Source organism: Mesoplodon bidens (assembly GCF_964165515.1).
Source record: "Mesoplodon bidens genome assembly, chromosome: 4".
Taxonomy (NCBI): domain Eukaryota; kingdom Metazoa; phylum Chordata; class Mammalia; order Artiodactyla; family Ziphiidae; genus Mesoplodon; species Mesoplodon bidens.
Window position 1 is genome coordinate 117,616,976 of NC_138160.1, and position 22,769 is coordinate 117,639,744.

Genomic DNA, 22,769 nt, shown 5'->3' on the forward strand with positions numbered 1-22,769 from the left:
AAAACTCAAAGAGACAAAACATTAAGTTAGCAAAAGTTCAATCTCTAGTTTCATGTAATACAGTATCCACTAATTCCCTAAAATGAATTTATTAAGCACTCCCTATTTTCTAGACCCTGTGCATTCAAGGATATTTCTCCCCTACCTTTCTTTCATCAAAGGTGGATATCAAAGAATGTATTTTTTACCTTTATGCAACCAATCAGCCAAAATTAAAATGTTAATGTATAAATATTAACTGAAATTTACAGATATCAACACTAAATCTAGAAGACCACTGTGACAGACACATCTATTTTTGTTGCCTCATATCCCTATCCCTTTCTTTTGGTATTAGCCCCATTTTTCTAAGGCAAACTAGCTCCTCCCTCCATCCAATGCTCTTGGTACATGCATAAATTACAATGACCCAGCTCTACCCTGGCCAGGAATGGGCACGTGACCCAATTTAGGCCAGACCTTCTCCCCTGTTACCCCACAGGAATCTGGTCTTGAGCAGAATGACAGATGAAAAGAAGTAATTGAAATCTCACAGCAACAGCCACATGCTGAAGAGATTCTTCCATGACCCTCTGTTACTAAATTCTCCAAAGCTGCCATGTTCTTCTCTCTGCTTTTCCTTTCAACTCTGGGACCTATCCAGCGTTCTTCTAATAAATTACCTTTTTTCCTTCCATTAACCAAGATCTGTTCCTACAACTTGCAATTAAGGAATCCTGATTACCACCAATCTCTAATGATTCCATCTAAAAATCACTGTGTTTGGGACTCCCCTGGTGGCACAGTGGTTGAGAATCTGCCTGCCAATGCAGGGGACACAGGTTCGAGCTCTGGTCTGAGAAGATCCCACATGCCACGGAGCAACTAAGCCCGTGCGCCACAACTACTGAGCCTGCACTCTAGAGCCTGTGAGCCACAACTACTGAGCCCACGTGCCACAACTACTAAAGCCTGCATGCCTAGAGTCTGAGCTCTGCAACAAGAGAAGCCACCACAACAAAGAGTAGCCCCCACTAGCCCAACTAGAGAAAGCCGTGTGCAGCAATGAAGAACCAAAAACAAAGACCCAGTACAGCCAAAAATAAATTTAAAAATTAAAAAAAAATGACTGTGTTGGAGGGAAGGAGGATCCTCTACAAAGCTAGACAGATGATCAAAAAGAAGAAACTACTGGCATCATGCATTTGAAACAATATTTAACCCTGCTGGTAATTAAATATATAAAAATATTTAATGAATTTGCTCTCTAAATCAGCACTATCCAAAAGAAATTTTTACAATGATAGAATTGCTCTATATCTGCATTGTCCAATATGGTAACCACTAATCATATATGGCTATACTGAGCACTTGAAATGTGTCTAGTACAACTGTGGAAGTGATTTTTTTCAAAATAAATTTATTTATTTATTTTTGGCTGCATTGGGTCTTTGTTGCTGCATGGGCTTTCTCTAGCTGCAGTGAGCAGGGGCTACTCTTCGTTGTGGTGCACAGGCTTCTCATTGTGGTTGCTTCTCTTGTTGTGGAGCATGGGCTCTAGGCGCACAGGCTTCAGTAGTTGTGGCTCGCGGGCTCTAGAGTGTAGGCTCAGTAGTTGTGGCGCACGGGCTTAGTTGCTCCGTGACATGTAGGATCTTCCCTGACCAAGGATCGAACCAGTGTCCCCTGCACTGGCAGGCAGATTCTTAACCACTGCACCACCAGTGAAGTCCCTGGAAGTGATTTTTAAATTTTATTTAATTTTAATTGTTTTAAGTTTAAATTTAAATAGCCACATGTAGCTAGCTAATGGTTACCTTATTGGAGGGCATAACTCTATAATTAACAAAATAAAGAACACCAATTTAAATCTATTGTTTTCAGGTGCTCAAGAAAATATTGCTAATGGTAATGCAAAATGGGCCAAGTCTTTTAAGTAGTCTGGAAATACTTAATCAAAAGCCATAGAAAAATTTACTCTTTGAGCCTAATAAATTTATCCAAATAAGTCAAAAGAAGGAAAAAAGGACCCAAGAACAAAGGTTATATAGTAGTATAGCAATGACAAGGTAGCTGGAATAACTCAAAGTTCAGAAAAAAGAATGACAGTAAATATATAATTAAGATACAGTTAAATAATTTAATATATAGCTTATAAATATTGCAATATATAACTAAAATATAGTAAAGAATGTCATGTAAACATAGAAAAGCACAAACAAAAAGCTAAATCGGGGCAAAAGGGTGAATAAACTTGTTAATATACCATAACTATAATCACGTCTGAAGGAACTATACATAATATAAAAATCTAGAGGGCCACAGAGAAATGTAATAGTTGTATTTAGAAGTATACATTTTAAACTACTTTATAATTTTTCTAAATGACACTGAATAGTTCTTCCCTTAAATTACTACTTATTTTTAAATGACATTTTGCTGTCTGACTCTTAAATTATTTCCTCTGCTTTTTTAACCACCGTTCTATTGAACACAAATTTAATGAAAAATATCTAGTGGCCTAAACAAATAACTGTCCCCCTAATTAGAAAACCATGGAGCTTTACAGAAAAGTAAGGACAGAATTTAGCAAACCTAGAGCTACCTACGGGGAGTTCTTAAATTCTCTAATGCTTCCTAAACAGTGTGTCCAATAGTCCCAGCTATGTGCTAGGATAGTGCCTCCAGCTTACCACATTTACCAAGTTCACCCAGTATGCCCTATAAATATCACTTTATACATGGAAAGGATTGGAAAGCACTATCTTAAAGGATCACAGAGTCCTCTCTTTACAGCCTAGTTTAATCTAGTTCTAGACTAGGACCTGGAAATGCAGTCGACTCAACCACTGTATCTTTCTCTAGCAATTCTACTTCCAAAGGTTCTGAAATTTTACCCAACCCAACTAATACACTAATAATAAAAAAACAAATAAACTTTAAGAGGAAATATGCATAAGAGGTTATATTTTTAAAGAAAGGTATAAATACTAATAACTGAAAACTCCTTAACAAGGTTGCTTCTTTAAAATTTTCTTATTGTTCTTTTTCATATACAAACTAATCTTTCATATACCATTACAATCTGTGTGATTTAGTGCTTGAGTGAACTTATATCTAGAATGAAACGCTCAAAACTAAAGTTCTTTCAACTGAAATACTACCTTGTTGATGCTGTAACACTATTTGGTTCCAGGATGTTTTCAGTCATCCTTAACTGTACCACCTCTGGCATGTCATCTGATTTTTCTGCACCCTCTTCTGGAAGTTCTTCTATATGTTCCAGCTTTTCATCTTCCTCTTCTTCCTCAGAAAGTTCATTAACCTATATAGATAGAATTAAATGAGAATTAAAATTTAATGAAACTGTTAACTGACATATTATTCTAAGAAAGACATACTATTCTAAGAAAAATTTAAATACAACTCATTTTTCACTTCATTTCCTAGGACAAATTTCTCTTACAAAGTAAACAGCTGCCAACTTCTCCATATTAGAGTAAAATATCAAACCAAACATAACATTTTAAAGCAGGAAGTAATGATTACATTACTATATCACTAGGAATATGAATAAGACTGCAAACTATGAAAAAGCCTGCACGCTGTAGTTAATTAACATTAAGAAAGCTTCATTTTCTAACCAATCAGATTTGTAAACCTGTCAGCTACAACAAAGACTTCAATTGATCTCTCCAATTTCCAAGTGCACTGAACAAGTGATTTTAATATAGAATAAGTGTGAAAAAAGAAGGGCACAGAAATTTTGCCTTACGGTCTTAACTATGCATTAGAAAATGACAGCTAACTTCTAAATGATTCAGACTGAATTTTCATGAAGAGACTGGACCTTACAACAAGAAAGAACTCACTGTTTTGACCATTAAGCACAACTCAAGGTTATAATTCTCTTTCTGGCAGGGGCTATAAAACATTTTCTATTATCAAATTGGCTACATAAGTAAACAATCACTCTAATAAAAAGACACAAATATCTGAGAACAAAAACCAATAAAATATTTTCAAATGAGAAACATTTGTTAAGCTACCCCATAGAAGAAACTAGCCATAAATGGTCTTAACATTTTTTATAAATTAACACTAGTCATTAAAAACATTAAGCAGTAAACATGTACTTTTGTCCATCCTAGCCAAATGTGCTGGCAATACCTAGAATAAATTTACTGCTACATGTAACAGCAGTGTTCTTCCTGACACACAGGCAAATACAGTTGCTAGAGGACTCTCAGAAATGAAAACTTCAACCAGAAGAAAGGTAATTACACTGTGATACTCTACCAATTCCTAATCAACGAGTACTGAAAATCATTAGCTAAGTGGTTATTTACTGAGAGGTAAGATTTATACACAAAGGTGAAAATTTCAAATGATAGGTCAGTTTTTAAATGGGATCAAGTTTACTCTTTCTCTATCTATGTATTTAATAAATTAGTGAAAATCAAGAATGTATTTAATCAATAGCTACCTGGTAATCCAAGCCAAAAAAAAAACTGGCAAGAAAATATCATTTTCAGGTTTGGGCGCAAGAGTCGAATATTAAAAAAAAAAAAAATTAAGACGGCTATTTAAACTGAGACTAGATGAATATTTATTCAGTACACAAATATTTCGTAAAGAAGTACTGCAATTTTAACAGGTTACATTACACATTTTAAAATCAGTTTATGCCTACAGTCAATAGCTCTTAGTAACTACAAAAGCCTTATACTCAATTATACTGAATATATTATATTCGATTCAATAAGCTTTATGTAAATTAACTGACATTCCCTAGTATCTTCGCCAGAAACCATCAACTAAGATATGACATGAACAAAGTCTATGGCCTATGGATTTTTCTTCCCACCCCCACCTCCCATCCCCCCAGGCCTTCCAGTTTAACTTCCTGCAGTAAGAATTGACTAAATTGGGTAAGAGTAAAAATTATAAACTTATATAAAAATGCTCTCCCTCTCACCCCACACTTATCTTCAAAAATTCTTCTTGATCTTTTTCTTGTCAACTTGACCTTTTGCTTATCAACACTCTATTCTGTTCATAAATTATTCTGAACCTGCCCTATATATATACAGCTGCCTCAACTCCACTTATGGAAAACCCTCAGCCATACTTACATCTCTTCTTTCTTTGACTGCTGTAATTCCCTTCTCTAGGGCCTCGTGAAATGCCTGCTCTCCAGACTCCAGCTTGTGGAGAACGCTGCTACCTGCCTTCTCAAACGTATAAAGAAACATAATTATCACCTACATCTTCAAACCACTCTACTGGATTCGCAATCATTCAAGGATACCATACAAAGAAACTATTCGCTAACTCTGGGTCATTTCTCAAACACTCCCTATTCAACATCTCCAGTCATCTCTCAAACTATTAAAAAAAAAAAAATCTACTACCTTGAAAAGGACCTAACGGCCAAATACTTGCGTTAATGGGATGAAACTCTAAAAGTAGAGAGTGCTAAATAAACTTTGCTTCCTTCAAGTATCAAAATCAGGGGAAAAATCAAAGCACTGCCATGATAGACCAGGTCTGCCTAACCTTTTAAAATACGTGGATAACAAATTAGCAGCATTTAAGTTATGCCAACTTTAAAATACAACCAAATTGTGCTGAGTTTGAGATTTTACTTTCACTCAATACCTGATCAATTCAGCTTCACAAGTCAAATTTTGACTTGTGAAGTTATGAAATCTGTTTTAACTTGTGAAGTTATGAAGTTACGAAATCTGCTTTAAAAATAATACTTTCAGAAATCTGTTCTTCTATTACTTGCAACCCAGTTATAATTCAAAAAAGTAATAAAATAGATAAGAAAATAGATACTGGCAATTAGCAACATGAGCCAAGGTAATTAATATACATCACTGTCTCTCAGCACTCACTGCACTACCATGTTTATTGAGAATATTCTGTTCAATATGCTAACATCCTCTTTTCTATTCACAGGCAAATCTGCAGAATTCAACATTATCTCCTGGTGTTAATTAACCACCATTCTATTTAATGTAAAGCACAATATATTTTAAGTCAGTTTTTGTAGTGCTTAAAAAATACAGAAATATAAATGCAACATATGTGAGATATGAATATATTTCAGTTTACATAAGGAAGCTGCAGGATAATACAAATATCAGAGAATTACACCACAATGTAAAACATAATCAAGATATACCCTGCAGACTAGAGGAGTCAAGATATAAACATTAGATCAAATTGGCATCATCAGTTTCTTACAAGTCAAATCATCCTGGAAAAGTAGAAAATGAATAACACAAACGTATGTATATTATTTCACTTTCAGCAGCCATTAATTTTATTTAAAAAAAAAAACTGCTGAACTAAAATATAAAGGAAAGAAAGGTGGCACACAGAATTCCCCAAAGATGGGATTTCTTATGGGTATCAAAAAGCATTAAAGGTTTAAGGCATATCTATCTACTTGTCCTCTTCTTGTCATTTTCTTTTAAGCAAAAACACTTTTGAACAGCTATGTCAGTTCTTTATTTTAACCAAGTTTTTTAAGTCAGGTATTGTATATGATAGTTGGAAACCTTCAAAAAATATGCCAGAAGTTTCATGGATCACTGATTCAGGTTACAAATTCTACTCACTTGATTTACCACACACACACACACACACACACACACAAACAATTTGATTTCATCCTCAGTTCATAAACTGTAAGTTACAATTTGGCACCTTTTACTGTTTTCTTAAAAGTTTCTGATACTTGAGAGAGAGGAGAGGAAGGAAGGTAAGGAGGGAAGAAGAAAAAGAGAGAAGGAAAGTCAGACAAAGATAAAAATGCTTACATGAAGAAAACATAAAAAACTTAAGGAACTGACCTACAGTCAATTAATCTATGACAGGGACTTCCCTGGTGGTCCAGTGGTAAAGAATTCACCTTCCATTGCAGGGGACACAGGTTCGATCCCTGGTCAGGCAACTAAGATCCCACATGCTGCACGTGAACTAAGCCCGCACACCACAACTACTGAGCTCACATGCCTCAACTAGAGAGCCAGAGCACGCAAACTACAGAGCCCACATGCCCTGGAGCCTATGTGCCACAACTACAGAGCCCACATGCCCTGGAACCCATGCGCCACAACTAGAGAGAGAAAACCCGCACACCACAACTAGAGAGAAGCCCGCACGCCATAACGAAAGATCCCACGTGCCGCAACGAAGATCCCCTGTGCCGCAACCAAGACCCAACACAGCCAAAAAAAAAAAAAAAAAATCTATGACAAAGGAGGCAAGGCTATATACAATGGAGAAAAGACAGTCTCTTCAATAAGTGGTGCTGAGAAAACTGGACAGCTACATGTAAAAGAATGAAATTAGAACATTCTCTAACACCACACACAAAAATAAACTCAAAATGGATTAAAGACCTAAATGTTAAGACCGGTACTATAAAACTCTTAGAGGAAAACATAGGCAGAACACTCTGACACAAATCGCAGCAGTATCTTTTTGGCTTCATCTCCTAGAATAATGGAAATAAAACAAAAATAAATAAATGGGACCTAATTAAACTTAAACTTACCATGAACAAAACAAAAAGACAACCTTCAGAATGGGAGGAAATATTTACAACCAATGCAACCGACAAGGGATTAATTTCCAAAATATACAAACAGCTCATACAGTGCAATATCAAAAAAAAAAAAAAAAACCAATGGGCAGAAGATCTAAATAGGCATTTCTCCAAAGGATACATACAGATGGCCAACAGGCACATGAAAAAATGCTCAACATTGCTAATTATTAGAGAAATGCAAATCAAAACCCCAATGAGGTATTACTTCACTCCAGTCAGAATGGCCATCATCAAAAAGTCTACAAGAAATAAATGCTGGAGAGGGTGTGGAGAAAAAGGAACCCTCCTACAATGTTGGTGGGAATGTAAATTGGTACAGCCACTACGGAGAACAGTATGGAGGTTCCTTAAAAACTAAAAATAGCTACCATATGATCCAGCAGTCCCACTCTTGGGCATGTATCTGGAAAAGATGAAAACTCTAATTCAAAAAGATACATGCACCCTAATGTTCATAGCAGCACTATTTACAATAGCCAAAACATGGAAGCAATCTAAATGTCCATTGAAAGATGAATGGATAAAGATGTGACAAACACACACACACACACACACACACACACACACACAGAGAGGAATATTACTCAGCCATAAAAAAAGAATGAAATAACGCCATTTGCAGCAACATGGATGGACTTGGAGATTATCATAATAAGTGAAGTAAGCCAGAGGAAAACAAATATGTGATATCGCTTCTATGTAGAATCTTGAAAAAAAAAAGATACAAATGAACATATTTACAGAACAGATATAGACGCACAGACATAGAAAACAAACGTATGGTTACCAATGGGGGGGACGGGCAATAAATTAGGAGTTTGGGATTAACATGTACACACTACTATACATAAAATAGATAACCAACAAGGACCTACTGTATAGTACAGGGAACTATACTCAATATTTTTTAATGACCTATAAGGGAAAAGAATGTGAAAAAGAATAGCTACATAAATATATGTATAACTGAATCACTATGCTGTACATCTGAAACTAACACAATATTGTAAATCAACTATTCTTCCATAAAAAACAAAACCAACCAACCAACCTAAGGAAGGTATAACCCCCAAATATTAAAAAGACTTATCTATAAAAGTTCACAACAGTATAGAAACACTTTTAAATAAAAGCTGGGCTACCCAGGAAATAAAACTCCTAATTCACATAATCTGAGCCAATATCTATGAGAATGAATGAAAATCTGTGTGATAAACTTTCAAGAGATACTACTTTATAGTTTAAGAACAAATGAAGGGATGTAATCCTCTGTCCATCAATAAATAGCATAACCATATAATTAATCATCTAAACCTGGATACATGTGAATGAAAAGAGGAGTAACTAATAATTACATTAGAAAGCAAATATAAACTAGGACGGGCTTCCCTGGTGGCACAGTGGTTGAGAGTCCGCCTGCCAATGCTGGGGACGCGGGTTCATGCCCCGGTCCGGGAAGATCCCACATGCCGCGGAGTGGCTGGGCCCGTGAGCCATGGCCGCTGAACCTGCGTGTCCGGAGCCTGTGCTCCGCAACAGGAGAGGCCGCAACAGGGAGAGGCCCGTGTACCGCCAAAGAATAAAAAAATAAAAAAAATTCACCAAGATACACTGTTAACTGATTTAAAAACGTAAGGTGCAGAATAGTGTGTATGGTATGCTACTTTCCTGTTAAAAAATACTTAGAGGAGGCGCAGTGGTTGAGAATCCGCCTGCCGATGCAGAGGACACGGGTTCGTGCCCCGGTCCGGGAGGATCCCACATGCCGCGGAGCGGCTGGGCCCGTGAGCCATGACCGCTGAGTCTGCACGTCTGGAGCCTGTGCTCCGCAACGGGAGAGGCCACAACAGTGAGAGGCCCGCATACCGCAAAAAAAAAAAAATACTTAGAGGAAATATTTACTTATATTTGCATAAAGAAATTCTGGAAAAACACATAAAAAAACAATGAGAGGGTCTTCCCTGGTGGCGCAGTGGTTGGGAGTCTGCCTGCCGATGCGGGGGATACGGGTTCGAGCCCTGGTCTGGGAGGATCCCGCATGCCGCGGAGCGACTAGCCCCGTGAGCCACAATTACTGAGCCTGCGCGTCTGCAGCCTGTGCTCCGCAACGGGAAAGGCCGCGATAGTCAGAGGCCTGCGCACCGCGATGAGGAGTGGACCCCACTTGCTGCAACTAGAGAAAGCCCTCGCACAGAAACGAAGAGTCAATACAGCCATAAATTAATTAATTAATTAAATTAAAAAAAAAACAATGAGAGGAAGAGGGTGGGCATGGGTAAGAATAGGACATTTTACTGTGTATTTTACCTTGTTTATTTTTAACCAGGTGAATTATTAGTCATTAAAAAGAGGTAGCAGCCCCACCCCACACTCAAAATATAACATCATAGGTTTTAATATAAAAGTTTGCTTGACAAATCATTTCACGTAAGCACAAAAGAAAAACCTCCAGATAGATCTATATCACGAATTCTAAACCTGAGAAGTCTGAATGAATGTGGCTTTACAGTCACTTACAATTAGTCAGAATCAGTATTATCACTTCTTATAAAGAAGAAACTAGGGGCTTCCCTGGTGGAGCAGTGGTTAAGAATCCGCCTGCCGATGCAGGGGACACAGGTTCGAGCCCTGGTCCGGGAAGATCCCACATGCGGCAGAACAACTAAGCCCATGCGCCACAACTACTGAGCCTGCACTCTAGAGCCCGCGAGCCACAACTACTAAGCCCGCGAGCCACAACTACTAAGCCCGTGTGCCACAACTACTGAAGGCCGCATGCCTAGAGCCCATGCTCTGCAACCAGAGAAGCCACCACAGTGAGAAGCCCGCGCACTGCAAAGAAGAGTAGCCCCCGCTCACCACAACTAGAGAAAGCCCGCGCACAGCAACGAAGTCCCAACGCAGCCAAAAAGTAATTAATTAATTAATTAATTAACTTTTAAAAAGAAGAAACTAACTAGGATCCTTCTGCAGTCTCAACCATCAAGGCATAGCAGTAACAACAAAATATAATGTTGTTTGAGAAATGGGTTTTTAATTCGAGAGTCACAAGATTTAAAACATTATCTGTAACCTAAACTATTACTCTTTTGATGCTTCCCATTAATGACAATGTTAGCACTGCTATACTGACTTGGTACTTCAATCAAGAAAAACATTTTTAAGTTTCTGTCAACTTTGTATTCAACCTTTCTCTCTACCTTCTAATTCTCAACCTTTGCCTGCATTCCTCTATGCAAGCAGTTTCTTTGCAAAAACAAAAGCACATTATTCTTACAAAATAAACAATGCTTAATTTAACAGAAGGAAAACACAAAAACATCCACAAAAGCTCTACCATATACTCTGGTTTCAATTACTTTTCCATATCCAAATTGAGGACAATAAGTTGTTCAGAAAAAAGATCACATTCATATACTACATGGATATATCTATAACCTATGATTACATATAATAATCAAGAAAATTACTTCCAGTTTAGTACTTAAAAATTCCACCTAAGTTTGGGCCAAGCCCTTAAGAGTAAATTCTTTATAAAGCAAAAACAACAAAAACTCCCTCCCAGTATATTTTAAGTATTCTCACCTGTTCAGTAATTGAACTCAAATCATTAGATGAAAAATCTTCCTCTTCATTCTCAAAAAACTCATAGTAATTTTCCAGAAGTCCAGCCATTATCCTGCTCACTATTTCTTGTTCTTTCAAATCTTCCACATCTGTGTAAATACTAAGAATAAAAGTGCAAACTGAACTGAGAGTTCTTAATTCAATCACAGGTAAAGTTTGAAGACAGCCAATGAGTCACTTTATAGACCTGAGTGATTTATGCCATCATTCTGTGCCTCAGTTTTCCCATCTGTAAAGCCTACCTAACTTTTACCCTGTTCACAGAAATGCTGGAAGGATTAATCAGATCTACTATAAAAAATAATGGTTAATCAAGCAACCTATGACCCTTGGGAGACAGTACAATGATTCTATTTCACAAATATATATATTTTTTTAATCAAACAAAAATTTGTGAAAAAACTTACTGGAAGACATCTGGACCAAAGACAGCAGCCAAAGAGTTTGCAGACCAAATTTCTTCATGATGTGATGCTACATTGGCTAAAAATCTACACAGAAACTTTAACAAACTGTAATTAACAGGTGGAAGCTGTTGCAGGAGGAACCTCAACTTTCTTCCAAATTCATCTTCGTTATTATAATCTACAAAACATAATGACGGGTTTCTTTAATGAAGTAAAAGCAAAGCTCAGATATTTTGCCAGGTTCATATTGTTACACCCATATAACCATTTTACTATAACAATTACAAAACCTCTTCACTTCCTCTACTAGAGGCCAAATGCCTTAGGGCTTTGCATTTCACTTATTAAGTGGAAGAATTTGAGAAGGTACACAACCCCTCAACTGTTGGAGGATGTTTTCCTCATCTATTACTCACTGGCCCCAATACTCTGTTTTTTAAAATTCTCATCATACTGTCTCTTGCATGACTGTACCTGTGTTTCCAAATTAGTGCCAACTCTAAGAAGTCAAAATGCACTGGCCAATATCAGTCAACACCAACCACTAATAAGCAAAGATGAGAAGCAATTTAAACAGCTAATAGTACTAGCATGAAAGAAAAAACAAGGAAGGAACAGAATAAGGGACACACTTTCTTCTTTTAACTTTCTGAAAAGAACAATTAATTTCAGCAATATCAACAGAAGTAAATAATGAATTCCACTTCTAAGTTGTTTTTCTCCTCTAAGTTGACATTGTTTTCTGTTTACCAAGTGGATTTTCAACTACCAGAAGCTAGGCAGTGTTTAGGTCAGTGAGTTCTCATTAACAGAAATTAGGCCTGTATCAACTCCCTGACTGGTGAGGGCCCCACTTAGGAGAAGTAATTTCTCAGAGTTACCCTCAAAATAAAGTAATTTATTGCTCCGATAGAGAAAGTTAACCCAATTATATTTCATTCTTTATTTTTCTTGAGGTTCTTAAAATTAATTTAAAAATTAATTTTTTGGGGGAAAAAATTCTTGGTAAAAGTTTAAGATCATAATATTGGCCATTTCTGCAAAATAACACAACTCTAAGATGTTTACAGGAAAGGCTATAGTCACATGAGTTTTACTTAAAATTTAAAATGCAACCAATAAGAACTCTTCGATATTTCATAATATTACCAACTGCCCAGGTACTTTGACTTTATAATTGGTTGAAACAGTCCCTGAATTAATGTTTTTTAGATTACTGTGACTACAGTTGGTGGAAATTTTTAACAACCTAAATTTAGCAGAAAAGGATTATTTAAGAAAAATGACGTATATCAACTCAAAAAATATATGCAAGCAATTAATATTATCAAAATGATCACTACATCAACACTGACAAATTCTACATAACATCCTCTCTAGCTACATAGCACTTATCATCTAACATACCCTCGTATTTATTTTGCTTATCATCTATTTTTCCTCTAACCTTCCTTATGCCCTTTTAGAATTTTTAGCTCTATGATGGCAGAGATTTTTAGCTGGTTTTGTTCACTTCTGCATTCCCAGAATTTAGAACAGTGCCTGTTCTATAAAAGTTAGTTGAAGAAGCAGAATAAATACACAATAACTGAAGAAAGATGCTGCCTTGATGAGGTGGTAAGATCGTGGGCTATACTGGTTTTACTTGAAATACTGTTCATGCTGCTTTACTTTTGTTAGTGAACATTTCTAGTATTCAAAAATATTTATACCTACCAGCCTTCTTCTAAAATATTTATAACTACCAGTCTTCAAATAAGGCAGAGGAAAATTTCCGTGTGTCTGTTTGTATTAAAAACACACCTGCTTAAATTTTTTTTCCTTTTGAGCCTACTTCCTAGTTAGATCATTACCAGGAAAAATATATGTAGGTATCAAAGAAGATTCCCCTAAGAATTCTTTCAAGCATTTTAACAGTTTTTGTAAATTTTACAACAAATTCACAGAACTGTGAACTGTGTTTTCTACCAAAACGTAATGTATAAGTAATTGGACAAACTATCATGGGCTAATCCAATGGTTGGTAACATCTGACAATGAATGGAATGGCTGTCATAACTTGGGCGAAAGGGGTACTAGTGCTATCTAGTGGACAGAGGCCAGGGATTCTACTAAATAACTTAAAATTCAAGGATAGCCCCTATACTAAAGAATTATCCAGCCCCAAATATCAGGAGTGCCAACGTTGTGAAATCCTGGTCTAAATAAAGGATCAAACCACACCAGAAATGCCACTTTGCAATGTCCTGCTACCACAGAAAATGAAAACCACTTTTTAAAGAACACTAACTCGGGGCCTTCCCTGGTGGTCCAGTGGATGGGAATCCGCCTTGCAATGCAGGGGACGCGGGTTCAAGCCCTGGTCAGGGAACTTAGGATCCTACATGCCGCAGAGCAACTAAGCCTGCACGACACAACTAAGACCCGACGCAGCCAAATAAACAAATAAATTTTTTAAAAATTTTTTTAAAAAGAACACTAACTCAAATGCAACTACATGCTGCCTCCATGATCTTAAAAGCATTAATCTCATGTATTTGTGAATGTCGATTAAAATATTAACATAATAGTTGCTTACAATAAATGGAGAGAGGAACTTTTCCAGAGACCTAGACACCTTCCCAAAAGAATTACTGAAGGATGAGGAAATAGATTTTATCACAACAGAAATGCAAATATCACCTCAAGTACTGCCACACCTATCTGCATAGCTATTAAAGAAACAGGTGTATATATGGGTGTGTGTGCATGCATACATACCCATGCTAATGGTTATATAAGTGGGGAATGGAGAATGGTGGATTTCTTATAACAAATGGGCCACAAGCATTTCTGCATGCCTAAATTCCTTCACACATGAATGCTGACATAAGAATAATTAATTAGTAAGATATATATTGCAATTCCATAAACAACACAGTGCATGACGCTATCATACTTTTAAATGAATACCAATCAAAATGACAATCCTACTGACAAAATAGCTTCTGATTGGTAGCATCAATGAGAGGCAGGAACTTTATCATCATTAAATCTTATTCCACTTATTCATTTATAAATTTTCAATCAAAACTGAAAGATTACCTGATTCTTGGAACTTTAAAAGACTTGTCTACAATTCGCTAACACAGGGAAAATGGAACCCTAACACTATAAAAACAAAACGAATCTCTCTAGAGACACAAAAAGGGCTCAAAAAACTCTAACACATCAGTTTCATTATATACTTAATGAATGCAAAGTGCTTATTAGGTGACTGAATATAAACATTTGAAAAAATTCCTACTCCTAAGAAAAGAAGTTTGAAATGGATTCAGAAATTTAGAACAAAAAAATATAGTATTTGTTGAGAGAAAAAAAGAAAAAAAGGTGACATTATTGATGACACTTCATTTTGAAACCTGTTCTTTGATCCAGGTGGCACAATAAAAAAACAAAACTGGGCTTCTCTGGTGGCGCAGTGGTTGAGAGTCCGCCTGCCGATGCAGGGGACGCGGGTTCGTGTCCCAGTCCGGGAAGATCCCACATGCCGTGGAGTGGCTAGGCCCATGAGCCATGGCCGCTGAGCCTGTGCTTCCGGAGCCTGTACTCCACAACGGGAGAGGCCACAGCAGTGAGAGACCCGCATACCACAAAAAAAAAAAGGATCATAAAATATCTTTGTATTGACCTTTACACACAAATAAGAGGCATCCACTAATTCAGGCTCGTGTTTAAATTTAAGAAAAAGATGGATAAATTCTCTCAAAAGGAAATTCCCCTTCTCTGCCCATACACTGCTTAAGGATACACACAAACATACAAAAAGCCCAGCTCTGACAGCGATAGGGATTAAGGAAGTAGTTATAATTTTTTAACATCACTGAATTTCTGTAGAAGCCCCAATTCAAAGAATTAAAGAGATTCCATAACACAAACAAAATCCAGAAAAAATAATTTAAAAATCCAAGAAATGTATTATACAGTTGACCCTTGAACACAGGGGTTAGGGATGCCGACCTTCCACACCACTGAAAATTTGTGTATAACATTACAGCAGGCCCTCCACATCCACAGTTCTGCATGTGTGGATTCAACCAATTGCAGATCATGTAGTACTGTAGTACAAATTTATTGAAAAAATATGTAAGTTCAAACCCATGTTTTTTAAAAGTCAACTGTATTATATGCCAACTTCATAAATTCTCCTATATAACAAAGCATGTCACTCCATTATGTACACATGATTACCAGTGAATACCATCTGGCTCAAGGAAAAGAAGCATCTCCTTACTTCTTGGTTCTTTTACCTTTCTGCATACCTCTACCTTTATTTTTCTTGTCCATCCCAGCTAAGCCCTATTTTTAGTCACCACCAAAAAACTAACACAACAGAAACAAACCAATTTTCTTCTTTATTTGGCTTGTAGTCTGATGTCCAATTTGATATTTTATTTCCTTCAGGCAGGTGTCCAAGAACAAGCTTTAGGTATATTCCAAACTTAGAATCAAAGCTGTCTTCTGGTTTTTGCTAGGATGTTCTATCAAACCAAGGATAAACATAGTAACATCACCACTAAACAACAACACTGACTATTATGGGTCATTCTGCCACACATATATTTTTTCTTCTTCCTTTTCCCTCCTACTCTTTGTTCTTGGCTCCTGCCTTTCCTCCTTCTCCTTATCAGTATGTATCTTAGGGTTACTAAGACCAATCATAAAAAGTAAATAGCACTACAGGAATCTAAGAGGTTGCAATTCCCTTAACTAGATAATACAGCCCCAAAGAGCATATGTCCCCAGATGGGAACTTAAGAAATTATTCTCAGAATTACTATAATTACTGCTTACATGTCAAGATTTCTAAAAGGTAAAGACTTTGAAATTAAATGTTAAGCGACTGACTGATAAGATTCAAATTATGTTACCTTGAGAAAGCTGCATCAAGTGAATATGCAAACTGCCAGGGATAACAGGCTCAGGAAGTTCTTGAAGGAAAAACCTAAGAAGACTAATAGCCGAGGGAACATCTGCCTCCTTAACCAAATCCACCTCTTCTCCACTGTCGTATCTCTGCCGAAGCCACTCCACTGTCTCAGCATTTCCATTGACTTGAAAAAGTCCTTGTTGCTCCAGACCTCCTACATTAGTTCAAGGCAAAAATTAAATAAGCTTCAACTTCAACTACCATATGTATTCATTCTCCAATCAACTTAAAATATTCATACTTTGGGAAAGCTGTTTTGGCTCCCCTGATTGGGCTAACCACCTTCAAACTACACATCTAGAAACGTATACTATCTCTGTCCTGAGGGGTATTCTATTTTATCCCACCCCCTTATATCCATTAAAAATATTACTATCACCCCTCCCACTAAAATATGCTCTAAACTGGGCATTTCTGAGTATATGACTTTTAAGTAATAAAGACACACTAAAATGTTAAAAAGAATTTCCATTGTTTTTCCTCACTATATTTTGGACATTGAATACCGAAAAAAAAATCCAAGGTCAAAAATGGATAAGTTGTGTTTATTAAAACAAAGGCTAGCCCTCAAAGTAAGGAAATGTATACCATGTTCCTCAATATAGTCCACTACGTGGCGGACTATGAACGGAACCTCATTGTCTGGATGTCCTCCCTGCTGCAGCTCATCAAGTGGAATTCCAAATATTTTGTTAGCAAGAACGGAGTTGCAGTTATTCAAGGAAGGGGAGGAGCTCTTCCTCATATCTTTTTTGCAGCCAGAAATCAAAGCTGTCTTTTCTGCCAAATAAAAGAAGAAAAAAAAAAGACTATAATGATTAACAGGTGGTAATATGACTAAATACATTAAAGAAAAAGGCTTTTACACCTGAATGTGTTCTCGTCTATTAAATATGTTCCAGTTACCAGGCCCATAGTGTGTTCTACAAATAAAGCTCAATACAATCATCTAAGCATTTTCTCTACCATGTGAAGTTAGTTCTGAATGTTCCCTTTAGTGTTTGTATATTTACCAAACAATGGCAAAACTGGTCATTAAACTTCGCAGAGGACGTTAATATCTCAAAGACAAAGTAAGGGGCAAATTTTGCTCCAACAGGACCTTACTGACCAAGCTTATTAATGACATGAGTAAAAAGCCAAACCTAATCATTTCTGGACTCTGCTCTATGAAGGTCATCTAACCACTCAATTCATAAGCACCCAAAGAGGAGAGAATCATTTTTTTAAAAATCACGGGCTAATAAGGACAAGATTAATCAGTTCTTATTTCTACATGACAGAGCAGCCATAATGTTTTTATAAACAAAGGAAATTTTTCAGCTCTAGGCATCAACCTTCAATGAAAATGTTCTTTTATCAATCCTGCTGTTTCATAATTATTCAAAAGAAAAACTTCCACAGCCCGGCTAGTTCAGAAGAAATAAATAATTTGTCTTTACAGGAATTGTGATCAATAAAGAAGCAGTGGGAGAAAACAATGTTTCCAATTTATGAAGCATCAAAGAACAAGTACAGTAATCTCAAAAAAAATTCATTTTCTAAAATAATCATTTATGGGAATTCCCTGGAGATTCAGTGGTTAGGATTCCACGCTTCCACTGCAGGGGGCACAGATTCGATCCCTGGTCAGGGAACTAAGATCCCACAAGCTGTGCGGCATGGCCAAAAAAAATTTTTTAATAAATAAATTAAAATAAAATAAAATAATCATTTATTATTTTATGTGGGGAAAGGAGTATTTTTAAAGGAAAGGAAAACTTTTTTCAAAAGTTGATAATGAACAAAATGGGCTTTTTTCATCACCTCAGAGAAACAATTCCTTTCATACTACAAGAGAAAGATAACAGAGCAGAAAAAAAAAAAAAGCTCAATATTCTAAAGTTTATACAAATGAGGTCCATATGTATAACAGGTGTACCCACTGGATCAAGAGACATCGTGACTGGAAAACAAATCCATCTAACTTACAGAAACAGTAGAAATTAACTTAGGGGCAGCAAAATTCCATAAATTTAAATAGTTTTAGACAAGCAAAATCCATTCTTTAACACATCTGATGCCAGCTAATAACTACAAAACCTTAAGTTAATAATCCAATAGCAGCAATAGTAGATAAACTCCAAAATCTCTGTGGATATATAAGTATGGGATAGTTACCATTGTGGAAACTTACCTTTGAGTACTTAAACACCTAAGTTTAAAAAATGGTTTCTGCACCAGCTACCCTCACTGAGCAAGCATTCTTTTGTCATTTATGGCTGTTTGAGATTATGGCAGAAGATCAGCCTGTAGTTCCTCATTGAAGAAACACAGAACTCGATCAGTACTTCAGCAGTTAATCTAGAAGAAAAAAACAGTTCTTTTAATTTCCCACAACATCTTTAACTGTGAGAAGAGACTAGAATAAGCAGTGAAGTCCATTTAGGAAGGTCCCTATAATGAAAAGCATTCTTCTGCCTAAAAGATCTGTCTGTGACCTAGTTAGAGGCAAAACCTTGCACCAGCTTTCAAATTATGATGGCTAACCTGGGTATGAATCTTTCTGCTAAAGATAAACAAATAAAGGAACTGCACAGGAAAATCTCTGACAGTACACATCTTCAGGGACTACACCATTCTAATAATCCATTTTTCCTCAATGGACCCTTCATTTGTACACACACACACCCCACCCAGTTCTATTCCATCCTCGTATACTCAGAACTCAACATGGAAGCATTTTTAGGTCAAAGAGTGGAAGACATGAGTTTAAGCTTGGAACTACACTTATATACTTCACTCTTTTCTTTGTATACAACAAATATTTTGTTAACAAGAACATAGTTGTCTGAGCTCTCTAATTTGGAGAGGCAATAGCACATGATGGAAAAGAACTAGAAAGGCACATATTCAAGTATCACCTCCATCATTCTGTAGATGTGATCCTGAACAGCTTCCATGTCTCTAAGCATATGTTTCCTTACATAAAATAACACCTAAACACATGTTACATTTCACTGAGAAAATACATGCATGCATTAGAAAGCGAATCAGTTTCCTTCTGTTCTTTACATAATGTTAAAAGACCAGCAAAACAGGCCGGGGAGAGACAGGAGAGAGGCGAAAACCTGTTCGGCGGTATGTTTAGTATTTGGTCTCATCTTCTGTAAATTCGAATAATCTATTTAAAATCTAACAAGCTCAGTAAACTGCAAGATTCTGCTCAAGAGGCTTCAGGTAAGCAGAAGAGTATTATCATTCAGTGTGGTTTTCAAAAATGTCTTAATAGTTACATATACCTCTAGGAGGAACATTAAAAACCGAGGGGAAGGAAAACCACATTCCCACAACAAATCTTTAATAGATGATTACTTCCAAAACATCCTGAAATGCCTGCTAAAACATGTAGTCTATTCATGTGAAAAACAACTTCAAGGTTTATATAAGATCCTTTAAGGAGGTTAACTTCAGGGATAAGACGTTTAATGAACTTACGTTAAAAGTCAGGTTGATTACCTCATGACATAAAGGAAAGGGGATCTGCTTGATGTACAATAAATGAAGACTCATTAGAAGACTTTGTCAAAGGCAAGTTCTAGGGACTTCCCTGGTGGCCCAGTAGCTAAGACTCCGCGCTCTCAATGCAGGGGGCCTGGGTTCGATCCTTGGTCAGGGAACTAGATCCCACATGCCACAACTAAAGATCCCACATGCCTTCAATGACGATCCCATGTGCTGCAACTAAGACACCACGCAGCCAAATAAATAAATATATTTTTTTAAATGGCAAGTTCTATATCACGAAAATGGCTATTCAGGTTTAGTGTACTTGTTAGTGAAACCAGAACCAGTTATCTCATCCTGTGTTTTCTACTACTCCCAACCTCTAAGCAAACAATCTGAAAAGCACATCTTTCCTAAGGCAATGCTGGGTAGGAATCCATGAGTTTGTCAGTACAAATTCATCCTTACTACTGGAAAAACAAAGGGCATCATCATGATGATGAAAACAGCAGCAGCGAACATTAAATGAGCAATTACTGATACGATGTGCCAGGCATTTCTATGCACTTTACATGTATTGATACGGTATTATGACTTATTTTAATGAGACGTTGCATAGAGGCTCAACAATTTAACCACAATCCACCCAGCTAATAATGGTCAGAGGCAGAATCTGAATCCAGGGAGTGTAACTCCTAAAGTCCTTGCTCTTTATTACTATACTATACTATCACTCCATGTAAATTCTGACGATTTAAAGTACCATAGACTCTCACATTTAATCACTCAAACTGACCACAGAGTCTTACATATATTTTAGGAGGCCATTCATTCATAGCTTGCTAAAAGGTACTTTTGTTTTGTTTTGTTTGTTTTGTTGTTGTTTTGCTAAAGGGCACTTTTAAAGCATGCCTATGTTCCGAGCCCTAGCAGCCAACGACTATTCACTTCAGACCTCTATCCAGAGAACACTGCTGAAAGCATTCAGACTACAGTGGCCCAAAATAACATTCCTGCAAAATGCAAAGTTGTTTCTGACATGATTTAGTACTGCTTCCTGTCCCTTTTCAGAGCTTAAATCATGTAAATATTTCCTTTATATGTGTACTAGGTTGAAGTGTCTCCCCAAAACTCATGTCCACCTGGAACATCAAAATGTGACCTTATTTGAAAATAGGATCTTTGCAAATGTAATTAGTTAAGGATATCAAGATGAAATCACCTTGATTTAGGGGAGTCCTTAATCCAATCACTAGTGTGCTTATAAGAAGGAGACAGGACACACAGAGACACACAGAGGGGAAGAAGGCCATGTGAAGACAAAGGCGGAAATTGAGTTATGCTGTCAAAAGACAAGAAATGCCAGGAGCCACCAAAAGATGAAAGAGTCAAGGAAGAATTCTCCCTTCAGAGGGAGCATGACTCTGCCCACACCTTGATTTTAGACTCCTGGCCCCCTGATCTGTGAGAGAAATTTTTCTACTATTCTAGAGTCACCCCATTTTTAGTAATTTATCATGGAAGCCCTAGAAAACTAATGCAACATCTAAACTACAATATCCCGTCTTTGAAGAAAAGAAAAATGGAAAAGAAAATAGCAGCAGGTCAGGTACCACAGAAAAATATGCCAAAGAGATCTGATGAAATGTCTGAACAGATACAGTCAATAAAATGCAAACAAAGCAGTTAATTAAAGGCTTGACACAAGAGAATACAATGTGCAGACTTTCAAAATAACCAAGGATTTCTGAAAGCATAATTTTATTATAAATCAAAACAGCAAAATCATTTTAAATACAAGTGACAGTTGCCTAGCATGGTGGTACTGACAACAAATAAGAAACCATTTTGAATTTTATATCACATACTTTACCATGAGACAAGAGTGATAAAAAATAATGCAATTAAATACCAATTATCAATAAGCTGGCTAATGGGTACATTCAGGAAAGTGTACCTTCATATACTAGCTATCAACCTGAGCTCTGCGAAGGCTCAAAATACTTCTACACTCCATTCATATACACATGGTTACATATAAATATATATCAGGGGTCCCCAACCCTGGTTAGGAACCGGGCCACACAGCAGGAGGTGAATGGCAGTCGAGCGAGCGAAGCTTCATCTGCCACTCCCCACTGCTCCCCATTGCTCATGTTACCTCCTGAACCATACCCCCCATCGCTCACATTACCGCCTGAACCATCCCCACCCCCGCACCGTGGAAAAATTGTCTTCCACGAAACCGGTCCCTGGTGCCAAAAAGGTTGGGGACCGCTGATATACATGACAGCAACAAACACACCTTTCTAAACAGCAAAGAATCTTTAAGTCTTAAGTATCAGGACTTCCTGGTGGTGCAGTGGTTAAGAATCTGCCTGCCAATGCAGGGGACACAGGTTCGAGCCCTAATTCCAGAAGATCCAACGTGCCGCGGAGCAACCAAGCCCGTGCGCCACAACTACTGAGCCTGCACTCTAGAGCCTGCGAGCCACAACTACTGAGCCCACGCGCCACAACTACTGAAGTCCTTGCACTCTAGGGCCTGTGCTCCACAACAAGAGAAACCACAGCAATGAGAAGCCCACGCACCACAACGAAGAGTAGCCCCCACTCACTGCAACTAGAGAAAGCCCACATGCATCAACGAAGACCCAACACAGCCAAAAACAAA

At 37.1% G+C, this 22,769-nt stretch overlaps 1 protein-coding gene across 16 annotated transcripts in view; it reads right to left on the reverse strand.

Moving 5' to 3' along the window:
- FAM13B (family with sequence similarity 13 member B) overlaps positions 1-22,769 on the reverse strand; it is a 79,871-nt gene that overhangs the window by 45,050 nt on the left and 12,052 nt on the right. For 7 of the 16 annotated variants that reach the window (XM_081230465.1, XM_081230472.1, XM_081230477.1 and 4 more), the window contains exons 2-8: positions 18,786-18,952; positions 17,198-17,389; positions 16,551-16,763; positions 11,641-11,818; positions 11,192-11,333; positions 5,115-5,213; positions 3,144-3,304 (exon numbers count right to left, since the gene is read on the reverse strand). In XM_081230465.1, coding sequence (XP_081086591.1) covers positions 3,144-3,304; positions 5,115-5,213; positions 11,192-11,333; positions 11,641-11,818; positions 16,551-16,763; positions 17,198-17,354 — 950 coding nt within the window. In that variant the 5' untranslated portion in view covers positions 17,355-17,389; positions 18,786-18,952. The remainder of the gene's footprint in view (positions 1-3,143; positions 3,305-5,114; positions 5,214-11,191; positions 11,334-11,640; positions 11,819-16,550; positions 16,764-17,197; positions 17,390-18,785; positions 18,953-22,769) is intronic. The other 9 variants (XM_081230467.1, XM_081230476.1, XM_081230466.1 and 6 more) reach the window with 3 other exon arrangements.